At 39.6% G+C, this 13,096-nt stretch overlaps 1 protein-coding gene across 5 annotated transcripts in view; it reads left to right on the plus strand.

Moving 5' to 3' along the window:
• Positions 1-3,120: 3,120 nt before the first annotated feature.
• SIK2 (salt inducible kinase 2) overlaps positions 3,121-13,096 on the plus strand; it is a 131,290-nt gene continuing 121,314 nt past the window's right edge. For 4 of the 5 annotated variants that reach the window (XR_006340530.1, XM_043898943.1, XM_043898934.1 and 1 more), the window contains exon 1: positions 3,122-3,421. Coding sequence is in view for 4 of the 5 variants with exons in the window: in XM_043898943.1 (XP_043754878.1) it covers positions 3,287-3,421 (135 nt within the window). In the remaining variant the exon portion in view is untranslated. Of the gene's footprint in view, positions 3,422-13,096 lie in introns of all 5 variants that reach the window. The other variant, XM_043898916.1, reaches the window with a different exon arrangement.

Consider the following 13,096-nt stretch of genomic DNA (forward strand, 5'->3'; position numbering starts at 1 on the left):
GGAAAACCATAGCTTTGACTATATGGATCTTTGTGGATAAAGTGATGTTTCTCCTTCTTAATATGCTGTCTATGTTTGTTAAATAATATTTAAATAATACTATTATCTAATATGTGATCCCTATGAAATTTTAACAGTTGTCCTGAAAATATTCCTAACACTTTTCTCCCAATCCAGGGTCACACATTGCCTTTGGTGACATGTCTCTTTAATCTAAAACAGTTACACAGTCTTTCAGGACACTGATTCAGGCCAGTGGTTAGATAGAATGTTTCTCAATTTGCATTTTTTTCTGATAAGTTTCTTTGTGATTATTTTCAGAACATGTATCTTTGACAGGAATACTACAAAAGGAATGCTGTATCCTTCTCAGTACCTCACATCCAAGAGGTACATCATGTCATTTTATTCCATTAATTGTTAATTGGTGACATTAACTTTGATCTTTTAGTTATGGTGCTGTCAGATTTCTCCACCGTGGAAGTACTGTTTTTATCCATTTGTAATGAATAAGAAATCTGAGGATGATTTCAGACTGTGTAAATATCATGTTCCCCAGCAAATTTTCACCCAATGATTTTAAAATCTATTGATAATTCTATCTGAATCAATTAGTAGTATAATGGTTGCAAAATGGTGATTTTCTAATTTCATCATTTCTCCTACGTGTATTAGTTGACATTCCGCTATCAAGAAAAATAGCCATTTCTCCCCCTTTTATACTTATTTAACATTGTAAGAGACAAATTGCTAACATCTGTTGGATCATCAAAAAAGCAAGAGAGTTCCAGAAAAACATCTACTTCTGCTTTACTGACTATGTCAAAGCCTATGACTGTGTGGATCACAACAAACTGTGGAAAATTCTTAAAGAGATGGGACTACCAGACCACCTTACCTGCCTCCTATATGCAGGAGTAAAAGCAACATCAGTATGCAGGTCAAGAAGCAACAGCTAGAACTGGACATGGAACAACAGACTGGTTCCAAATCGGGAAAAGAGTATATCAAGGCTGTATATTGTCACTCTGCTTATTTACCTTATATGCAGAGAAATATGGAGAAATATCAATTATGCAAAATGCCAGGCTGGATGAAGCACAAGCTGGAATCAAGATTGCCAGGAGAAATATCAATAACTTCAGATATGCAGATGACACCACCCTTATGGCAGAACATGAAGAACTAAAGAGCCTCTTGATGAAAGTGAAAAGAGGAGAGTGAAAAAATTGGCTTAAAATTCAACCTCCAGAAAGCTAAGATCATGGCATCCAGTCCCATTCCTTCACAGCAAATAGATGGGGAAACAGTGGAAACAGCATTTATTTATAATAAACAGACTTTATTTTGGGGGGCTCCAAAATCACTGCAGATGGTGACTGCAGCCATGAAATTAAAAGACACTTGCTGCTTGGAAGAAAAGCTATGACCAACCTAGACAGCATATTAAAAAGCAGAGACATTACTTTGCCAACAAAGGTCCATCTAGTCAAAGTTACGGTTTTATCAGTAGTCATGTATGTATGTGAGAGTTGGACTATAAAGAAAGCTGAGTGCTGAAGAATTGATGTTTTTGAACTGTGGTGTTGGAGAAGACTCTTGACAGTCCCTTCGGACTGCAAGGAGATTCAACCAGTCAATCGTAAAGAAAATCAGTCCTGAATATTCATTGGAAGGACTGATGGTGAAGTTGAAACTCCAATACTTTGGCTACCTGATGTGAAAAACTGACTCATTGGAAATGACCTTGATGCTGGGAAAGACTGAAGGCAGGAGAAGAAGGGGATGACAGAGGATGAAATGGTTGGATGGCATCACCGACTCAATGGACATGAGTTTGTGTAAGCTCTGGGAGTTGGTGATGGACAGAGAAGCTTGGCATGCTGCAGTCCATGGGGTCGCAAAGAGTCAGATGCGACTGAATGACTGAACTGAGCTGAAACACTGTAAGAATAAGTAAGCACCTGTGGATTGTTTTTTTAAAATTCATTGTTATAGTCCATTTCCATCAGTATTCATTCATGATGCTCAAATTGTCCCAGATGGGTAAGTGAAGGTAACTTCAAACTGGCTCCTGTTTCCTTTTGACATGTCCGCATTCTTTGAAAATCTTGCTTTCTGGGACAAGACCTTTCAAGTGCATTTTATACTTTCTCTGTCTGGGAATAAAGCCATTTCTCCAGAGTCTGTTTCCTTTTATTCAAAATATTAAAATAACGCTGTACCTGTTTCCCTGGGTCAGCATATGAAAGACCGGTGTGGTGATTTGCTATCCTAACTTTAGCATTGCCAGTGTGACCTTGGCAATTTCCTTCGTTCCCAAGGGGTTGATTCCTCATCTGAAAAGAAACTGGATTAGGTAAGTATTTCTTAAGCTTTTCGCGGTCACCAACACATTTTAAAGCTATATTCCCATCTTCCCAGAGGCAAGCTCAAAGAAGCATTAAAAAATTGCACACATTTTAGGGGTTTCGCGCCCCAAAGCCCATTTGAGGCTCCAAATCCCTGGATTAGGTGATCTCCAAGGCCTACTTCACCGCTGATACACTGTCGAGTGTATAACGGTCCGTGCGGGTGTCAGAATGAACGCTAAGAGACATCAAATTTGGAGGGATTTATATAGAAACAGATGAGAAAAAGATACAAAGAAGGGAGCCTGTGAGCAATGCATTGCTCAGCCAGAGTTCTTCGCCCGTGCCAAATTTAGGAAGAACAGTAGTCATAGGTGAGAGGTTTTGGCGGGAAGGTCCCCCTGGTGGGCGGGGAACGCCGGGGCCGGAGAAGCAAACGCCCGGGGCGAGGGAAGAAGACCCAGGGCCAGCCCCAGTCGCTGCAGCCCTCCGCGCCGCCCACCAGGGCTCGCTCTTACCCTTCGTCAGGGTGGCCGAGGAGCGGGGCGGGCCAGGCGGCTACCCCGCCCCGCTCCTCAGCGAGGCGGCCGCGAGCTCGGAGGGCACAGGAGCCCGGAAGGAACGCGCCGTCCAGGCCCCGCCCAGCCGCCCTCCCTCGCGGCCGCCCGCCGCCGACGTCGGCGGGGCTCCGGTCGCCATGGTGACCAATCGAGGCCCGGTCCCGCCCCCGCCCCTCTGTCCCGGCCCCCTGACGTCGGCGCACGTCAGCGGCGGCGCGCGCCTGGCTGGGCCCTGCGGAGCGGGAGGGACGGAGCGCAGGAGAGAGCGGAGCCGCCGTCGCCCGAGCGGAGCCGCGCAGCCCGCCCGCCCGCCAGTCCGCCCGCCAGCCGGCCAGTCCGCGCTCCAGTCCGCCGTGCCTCGCAGCGGGGCCCAGCATGGTCATGGCGGATGGCCCGAGGCACTTGCAGCGCGGGCCGGTCCGGGTGGGGTTCTACGAAATCGAGGGCACGCTGGGCAAGGGCAACTTCGCCGTGGTGAAGCTGGGGCGACACCGGATCACCAGGACGGAGGTGCGGCCCGGGGCTCGGCGGGAGCGTCCGAGGCGAGGGTTCGGGAGACGAGCTATTGGCCAAGAGGGGCGGCTGCCGCGGGGGGCCTGGGCAGCTCCGAGAGGCCGGGTCACCGGCTCAGACGAGAGGGCCTGGGAGTGTGAGGACCCGGGGAGCTCCAGGGGTCGGCGAGCGCCACGGGGACCGGGGCCGCGTCGCCCGGACCCGGGTGTCGTCCGATTTGGAGAGCCGGGCCGCCAGGCGCTTTGCCTTCTCTGGGCCACCCCTGGGGCCCCCCCGGAATTTCGCCCAGAGCCTCGCACCCGTGGCCGTGACCTGGTCTGTGGGCCTCCGCTCCGGAGCCCAAGTTCCGCGTCTTCCCGGCTTTCAGCTGGGGGTGGGGTGGGAGGGGAAGTCTCCGCGCTCCTGGGCTGCGCGGTGAGAGGCGTCGCCAGCCCGGCCGAGGGGACCGCCTGCGCCCCGACGCCCCGGACGGGGCTCCGCGAGGCTCCGGGGGAACCGCGCCGCCCCCTCCCCGGCCGCTCGAGGAAGGGGGCCCCGAGGGCCGGGAATGCCCGGAGCGCCACGGTCCCATCTTCTCTCCGCTCCTGGTGCTAGACAGTATCTCTGACCTAGTGTCAGGCTCGCTGGATCTCGTGCCTGAGGCATTTCCACCTTAGTACTCCAGACAATAGAGCCGGTTAAAATGGTCATCTGGGCACTCGCACAGTTGGTGGGGTTGGCCTTTCTTATGCTAGGTGATTTCTTTACCATGGGTGCGTTCTGGCGGTGAATACGCGTTCCTTAAGCCGCGTCAGATTCTACCTGTCTCTTCTTAAAAGCCCTCGGCTGCTTCCTGACGGGGAAGCGAGCATCTCCCCCCCCCCGCCCTCCATCGCACATTCTCACGCACCGCACATATTTTCTCGCAAGTCTCTCTTCTTACCTAACCCGCCTCCCCTTCCTTTCACCGCCTCAAGCTGCTCTCCTCAGGGTCTCTATTTTAAGACGTGCAAATTAAATACTTTAGAAAAACGGTAGAAACAAAACCATTCTTTAGAATAAAACCTTGTGTTTTTGACGTACTCTGCTCTGCGTCGTTGTAGTTGTTCTGGAGTTTCATCCTTTCCTTTTTTTTTTTTTCTTTTTTCCCTTTCCACTTTTCATCCTGTTCAGCGTTTCTCCTTGTTAGTGCGAGGGTACCAGAGTTTGGATATGAAATAGCAGGATTCTTTTTCAGAATGGCTGTGTAAGGTGAAGGGCATCGGAAAACTTGAGTGATTTTTGTAGCTGTTGTTCTTAGAAGTTTTGCTTACTGTGAAGAAGTCCGTTTCCAAAAAGAAGGGGCATATGTCATTGTGTCATCCTCATTTTTCGTCTTGCCCTGCTGATCCTGACTGAGGCAGCCGAATTCCGACCATTTTTCTTGTTTTTTTTTTTTTAGCATCAGGGCCAAGGTCACAAATTTTCCTCTCACAAAATTACTAGAGTTAGCAATTTAAGTTTTTAATGTAAATAATGTGACTGTAGTGAGATTACTTAATCTGATCCCAGTATTTTTTAAAACGAAGAAATTGATTGCATTCCTCTAAGGAAACATGGCTTAATGCCATGCTGTTTGCCCTTTAGTTACATGAAAAGAAGACATTTTTAATGTGTATTTTTGTATAAGTCCTTGCTTAACGACTCCAAAAACTAAACAGATTTCATAGTTAGGAAGAGCTTCTACAGAACTTTCGAACTCGATTGTTTAGTGGTTGAATTCCAAGCCCATCAGCTCATATTATTTTTTTCTCATCAGTTCAGTGTTAGTTGAAAGATTTGTCAGCTGTTACTTATTAGTATGTAGTATATAGTATCTACTTAAGAATTACTTAAGTAGAGCTATAAGTGACTGACACTTTTTCTTGAGGTTGTCATCTCAAACCGTGTTACTTTTAAACTGATCTCTCTTGTAGAGCTAGGGGGCAGTGTGGAGTAGTATCATGGTTTGGCTATCGGTGAGATCAAGGCATTTGTAATTGAAGGCACAGGTCGGATCAAGAAAGAGCACTCAGATCCTGAACTGTGTGCGTGGTTTACATTTGTAAAATCATTTCACGTAAAAGCTCAGATCCTCAACTGTGTGCATAGTTTACATTTGTAAAATCATTTCAGGTAAAAGCTAACTTTCTAGTACATAGAACCCATCTACTGTTGCTTTTTCTAAAGAAGGTGTTCTTAACGTATAAAAAGAATAATGTGTGAAGTTTAAGATGGGTGAGTGTGTGTGTGGTAATTTGGTGTAACTGGAGGTGTTACAGATAAGAGGAGTGAGGGAAACAGCAAGGCATTAATGAAGAGAAAAGTTCCTGTAAATCTCAAGTTTTATAAAGTTACTCTGTGAACTTTTGTGGTAATTTGTCTTAAAAATTACTTAGCACAGATACAGTTGTTTCTTACTGTAGTATGCTATTTGTTAATGAGGATTTTTAAAGCAGTATTTGTTGTTTTTATTCACTGAATGTTTATCTTTGGTAAGCACAATAACTTCCTCAGATATTATAATATGGATAGTAGAAACTTTAAAGTGTTATTTAACATCGTTTGAGTTTCTCATTGCTGAACATACTAATTACAGCGAGAACAATTAATATGGCATAAAGAACAATATTGGCAAAATATCATGATTATACTTACTGCTTAGAAAAGTTTCTTCAATATAGTATGCACTATCATCAATGTAAGTTTGTGTGTTTTAAAATGTAGAGGTCTTTTTTCTGAAATTTGAACATCAGGCAATTTTTAGGGTTTAGTTTAAATATTTAAGTAATGAGCAGTTGCCCCCCCCTTTTTTTAATTGACTTTTCTCTGTCTCTTGTTTCGTATCTCCAAAATGATGTATTTTTACAGAGCTTGGGATATCCAAGACTGTTTGCTTTTTAGGTGGAATAAAAAATCAGTTGACAAGAGAGATCTTCATTTTGGTCTAATCTATCAAGTAGCTTGACATTGTTTAAGAAATACAATTGCATCATCATCTGAAGCAGTGTTCTCATGTTAGATCTCTGTGTAAATTTTACACACAAAAGGGAAGGCAGGTGGTGATAGAACCCAGCTTCTTAGTAAAAGCTTCATAAAAGCTTTGTAGTATTGGTTTGTGATTTATGAATTAGAGTAGCTAATTTTATAAAATTAGCATAATGGAAAAGAATAGTAGCATTTAGACTATTAAACTATTTTAGGCAGTCATGGTTGCTAGTTTGCTATGCTTTGAGTGTCCTTGAGAAGTATATTTTATTAATACTGCACTAGTAAAGAACTTTTTCCTTCTAACTAAGCGTATGACTAGTTTTTTTTGTCTTTTATTGGCCATCAAGTAAGATTTCAGAAAAGTCATTTGTGCCCTTCAATATTTTTGTCTCTTACTGTTAAATGAATATAGTCTTACTGTAGAAAATATAAAGAATATAGTACACAAAAAAGTACATGTGTAATTCCTCCCTCCATAGAAATAAATCATTAACATTATGGCATATTTCCCTCTAGTCTTTTTTTAATGCATTTTTTCCATAGATGACATCACATGGTAGATACACTTATATAAACTGTATCCTTTTTTCCACTTATCATTATAGCCTCAACATTTTGCTTCTTATGTATAACTTTATTAAACATCTTAACATTTAGTTTTTTCTTTCTTTTTGACTGTGCTGGATCTTCATTGCTGCACGGGCTCTCTCGGTTTGCAGGGAGCAGGGGCGCAGTGTGTGGGCCTCTCATTGCGGTGGCTTCCCTTACTGCGGAGTACAGGCTCTGGGGCGTGGGGGCTTCAGCAGTCGCAGCACATGGACCCAGCAGGTGCAGTTCCCAGGCTCTCTATAGCACAGGCTCCAGAGCTGTTGCACCCTGGCTTAGTTGCTCCGCGGCATGAGGGATCTTCCGGGATCAGGGATCGAACCCGTGTCTCCTTTGTTGGCACTTCATTGGCTTCATCACTGAGCCACCAGGGAAGCCCCTTAAACTTGTTTAATAGCTGCATAGTGTTCTTCCTTGTGGATGAAGCCTGTTGTACTTAACAGTTTTCTTATTTACCATTATATAGGTTTAAGTTTTCATTTACAAGCAATAACTTGCAGTGTATTTTTATGTATATAACTCTGTATCTGCATTCTCAGTTATTTTAGGAAGGAGTGATTGGAGGTAAACTCCTAGAAGGGAAATTACCAAGTGAGAAGGTATTATTTTTACATTAAAAAATAATGTATTTCTGTTATCAAATCTATCATGTTTGTTATCAAACATTTTAAGAAGTGTAGCTAAATAAAAAGAATAAACCATAATATTACCACCCAAAGATAACCATCATTAGTTATTTTCAGACCATTTCTGTAATAGATAATTGTTTTGCTCAATACCATACTGGGGAAGGCAATGGCACCCCACTCTGGTACTCTCGCCTGGAAAATCCCATGGACGGAGGAGCCTGGTAGGCTGCAGTCCATGGGGTCGCTAAGAGTTGGACACTACTGAGTGACTTCGCTTTCATTTTTCCTCATGCGCTGGAGAAGGAAATGGCAACCCACTCCAGTGTTCTTGCCTGGAGAATCCCAGGGACGGGCAAGCCTGGTGGGCTGCTGTCTGTGGGGTCGCACAGAGTCGGACATGACTGAAGCGACTTAGCAACAGCAGCAGCAATACCACACCTCTTGTTTTGCTTGGCTAAAGAGCCTTTAAATGTGTGGTCCATGGGATCTTAAATATATTTCATACAGGTTCTGAAAATTACTTTATTGAAATGGCATGCAGGTATTACTTATTTTAAAAATCTGGAATATAAAAGTGATAGCAAGGACATTGGAAGACTGAAAACAATTTTTTTTTTTCACTGAAAACAATTCTTTGTGTGCTTGGGGGCTTTTATATTTAGGCATAATTTGTAGACTAAGTACTACCTTAAAATGTAAGTATTTTTAAAGCTTTCCAAATAGTTAAAGTACAAAAGTGCATTTTTAGAGCAAAGGTAGATACAAGAGAAGAGCATATTACTCCCTGAGTATGGAATTTCTTGAAGAGGATAACTCAGTTTTTTTAATACATTTGAGTTTTATATTTTGCTTTAAAATTTTAAGACTCCTCTCTGTAATCTTGATATTATTAATCTTGTTCTCTGAAATATTCCAGATGTCAAGAAGCAGCTATACTATGTTCAACAAGAGGAATTGTTACCAAATAACTTAATCACTAATGTTTGTAACTAAGTCTATGTATGCTCTTTAATTGTGTGTTGAAATAAAAATTAGATTTTTCATGGAACATATATGTTTTGCTTGAAATTGTTCTCTAGTTTCTTGGTACCCAGACAAGTAAAATTTGACATGTTTATTCTGCAAAGTATTGTTCAAAATGATCTGTTCTTTGGGAGCGAAAGGGGGGACAAAGGTGGAAAATAAGTTGTATAAATGTTCATATTCTGTAGAAATGCTTACCAGAATTTAATGCATTCTGCTTTTAATTCCACTGGGAAATTCTGTCTCAGGCAATTAAGAAAACATTTATTTGGAAATAACTGAAACTGGCCTTGATTCCTGGATTCACATGATGATATTTGATTCATGGCCAATGCTGATGGCAAATTCACTTCCTTGGAACCAAATGGGTTCCAGAAATTCATTAAGATTTCTTTCTTTCCTCTTTAATGTACCTCTTCTACCTTCCACTTCCATATATTTGAAATATGTTATTTAGGTAAAAGTTCTTTATACAGGACATTTGTGGACAATGCTTTCCCGCCCTTCAAAGAGAAAAAGCCCATATATCCAGTTTGAGATAATTACAAGAATGAAAGACAGTTACATTTGGGAATTTCATCAGAAACTTTTCATTTTAAAAATCCTTTAAACAGGTTAAGAGATGAATCTTGGATGAATTAAGCTGAAAATTGATGCTAAAATTTGTTTTTTCTTTTTCAAAGTAAGCATGGTATTTATGTGTTTTTCCCCAATTACAAAATATTTGCATGTTCTTTGTAGACATTGTTGAAAAACTTGAAGAAGAAAATAAAAATATTCTTATTTTAATTCCACCATCCAGACCAAGAGACAGCCACTTAATATTTGGTTCATATCCTCTTAGCTATTCACACATATTTTATACATACGTAATAAAATTGATGTCACCTATACATAAAATCTGTGTTTTTTACTTAATATGTTTGTTAACATTTCCCCAAGGTTACAGAAAAATGTCTAAAGCATGGTTAAATAGTATCCTTGAATTTGACAGTCTATTTTATTTTAATAAATTCCTGTTGAACGTTTAGATCATTCCTCTCTCTTGCTATTTCTCTTTCTAAAATAGCATTTCAGAAAACAATCATGTTACATACATCTTTGTGCATCTATCTGATTATTTCCTCAGAATAATCCCATAGCAGTGGAATTCTTGGGTCAAGGAGTATGTGTTTATTACAAGTCAAATTTTAAATTGGGAAAAAAGTTAAATGTATTTATTCTTAAAGGGTAACTGGAGAACTCCATTTACTACTGACTTTTATTGTTTTCAGAAACCGTTTCATTGTAGACCACTCAATCACAGTCACTATTCAATCAAATGGTAGACTGGTATGTTCAGATTCTACCTGTGGTTTGATGTGTGAGCTTAAAAAGTGTGCTTATGTTTTAATTTCAAAGGTCTCACTATATGGTAAGGATTTTGCTACTTGGTATTTCAGAAGAACAATGTATAATTAGTGTGTCAGTAGTAAATAACACTGAAGCAGATGTTACCTGAGACAGCAAACATTTATTCATGCCTTCTGATTTTTCATTAGAAGAATAACTTTATTTTATAACTTCTTTGTAAAGTCCCCCAAAACCAGTTTTGTGTGTGGTTTCTTTAAGTGCAAAAAATTAATATATCTTCTATGAGAAGTGAAATCATTTTTTTAAAGTATCAGAAAGTGAACTCTTACCATTAAATTACATTTTGAAAAATGAAAAAAATCCCTTTTATTCATCAGCTGAACACTATTTCATTTCTGATCTTATATTTAATCCTTTGTCTTCTTGCAAATTTGTATTTTACATAGTTGTTATGTTTACATGTTTTTTTAACTTAATCTTGTTGGAAACATTTTTCTTCATAATTAAGATTTAAATCTTATTAAATAATATAGCCATTTATAGAGAACTTAGAAAACAAGAAAATGAAAATGACCAATATTTCACAGATGGAGAAGTTAGCCTGTATAATAAATACAACTATTTCACTTTTCATTTTTTCTAATTAGAAAAGTAATTCATGCTCATTGAAGAAAAATTGCACTGAAAAGTAAATCAGGAAAATAAAATCATGATTTTTCACCCACTGATAACATTTTCATCATATTTATATCTAGTTTTTATTGGTCTTTTTCTATGTACACTTTGTGTTGAAACTGCACTGATATTCTCATTTTTTATTTAATATTTTAGTCTCATCATTCTTCATATTGTTAAAAGGAACTATTTTAAAAGCTATGTAATAGTCATAATATACCATAAGTCATGTAATGATTTCCCAATTATTGTTTCTGCCTTTTACATTATAAACAATACTCTTGAATATATTGACACATAAATCTTGATCATCATTTCAGATTATTTCCTGCAGATAATTTCTAAATAGGATGGATGATTTTTAAGGTTCTTGGTAAAGACTGCCAGATTACCTTACAGAAAAATTATAATCAATTTCATGTTCCTACTAGCAATATATATATATATGTATATATATATATGGCCATCTCACTGAACATTAGCTCACAAGGGTGTTCCCTTTTTCATCTTTATCAATAAGTGAAAAATAGTTTTTGAGATTTAGTTGTCATATAACATTTTGTTAGGTGTATATACATTTCCCTGTTTATGAGATTGAATATCCAGTGTTGCTGCTTTACATGAGATTTAGTTGGTAGTAATTATCCTAGTTTCCAAAGTTACATAGAAAACTTTACTTTTGTATCCCAACAGAAGCAATACTAATTTTTTTATTGCTGTATAAATTCACTGAAGGTTTTTTAAAAAGATATTGCATGCATAATTAGGGATTAGCGCTCAGTCGCTCAGTCCTATCCAGCTCTATGCGACCCCATGTTCTATAGCCCACCAGGCTCCTCTGTCCACGGGCTTCTCCAGGCAAGAATACTGGTTGTTGTTCAGTCACTCAGTCATGTCCTACTCTTTGTGACCCCGTGAACTGCAGCACACCAAGCTTCCCTGTCCTTCACTATCTCCTAGAGTTTGCTCAAACTCATGTCCATTGAGTTGATGATGCCATCCAAACATCTCATCCTATGTCACCTCCTTCTGCCCTCAGTCTTCCCCAGTCTTGGGATCTTTTCCAAAGAATATTGGAGTGGTTGCCATTTCCTTCTTCAGGGGATCTTCCTGACCCAAGGATCGAATCTGTGTCTCCTGCATTGCAGGCAGATTCTTTACTGCTGAGCTACTGGGGAAGCCCCAATTTAGATGAGCAACAACATAGAAAAGATACTTTGATTTTTAGAGTTCCTTGCATGACTTTGTTGTGACCATGCAGATTTTGTCCTTGGTACTATGTTTGGAACTAAGTAGAGAAGGGATGCAGAAAGGAAGTTCCCAGAAATCTAAGTTCTTAAAAACCTTTATAATGAACTAGTGGAGCACAGCTCTTTTGTAGATTGGGAATTTCATACAACATTGGGGAAATCCCCAAATGCAGATTTTGTTTGTTTGTTTGTTCATAAAATTTGTTTTCCAAAATGTCTTCCCCCTTTTCTCATAGACCTATTAAGTTCTTTGAAGGTGGGAATCAGATCTTGTTCATTTTTGTATCCTAGGCATAATTCCAGGCATACAGCAGGTGCTCAATAAATGTGTGAATAATACGCTCAATGAATAGTGAAAAGATGGAACTTGAAGTTAGAAGGCCTGTGACTTTTTTTCCCCCATTAATTCACTTGAGCTTTAAGAACTTTGTAGAATATCTTTTCAACCTCAGTTTCATCAACTCATGAGTGTACTGCTTGTTCCATTTACTTCAAAAAATTGAGAAATAAATGAAATAAAATTTATCTTATCTCTTAAGATTCCAGAAGAGTGTCAAAAAGGAGATATTCTTTTGGTAATACCTTACTTTAATTGGTATTTAGTATTTAAACTTTTTCTTGAACATTAAATATGATGCTCAAGATGTTATATATAATAAATTTCTTAATGACAATAATCATGCTAAAATTTTTGAAAACATGATTCCTTTCTATTTATTTTTTTTTTCTATTTAGTAGATATTTATGACCCATTTCATTATAAAAGTTTTTTGTTGGGGAGGGACTGCTGATATCTAGATGCACTCCAAAAATTGTAGGGCAAGAAATTTTCTTCAAAATATGCATGTCTGTAAACCTCCATCTTACCTTCCTAATGAATATTGAGGATATTAAAATATATACTTATCCTTTTATCTGACAGCTTTTACCCAAGGTTACCCAAAATAACTGATAATACTGTATTCTGTCATACTGTTAATTGGGTGAAGGGGGTCACCTTAAAGATTTAGATTTGAGGTGGTCCAATAATGTTCCTAACAGTAAGTACAGTATTAATCAGTCACTCATCTAGCATTCTTACTTTCTAGAATATTTTGATCATGGGAATACATAAAATACCACCAAACATAATGCTGCTGCTGCTGCTA

Source organism: Cervus elaphus, chromosome 1, assembly GCF_910594005.1.
Source record: "Cervus elaphus chromosome 1, mCerEla1.1, whole genome shotgun sequence".
Classification (NCBI taxonomy): domain Eukaryota; kingdom Metazoa; phylum Chordata; class Mammalia; order Artiodactyla; family Cervidae; genus Cervus; species Cervus elaphus.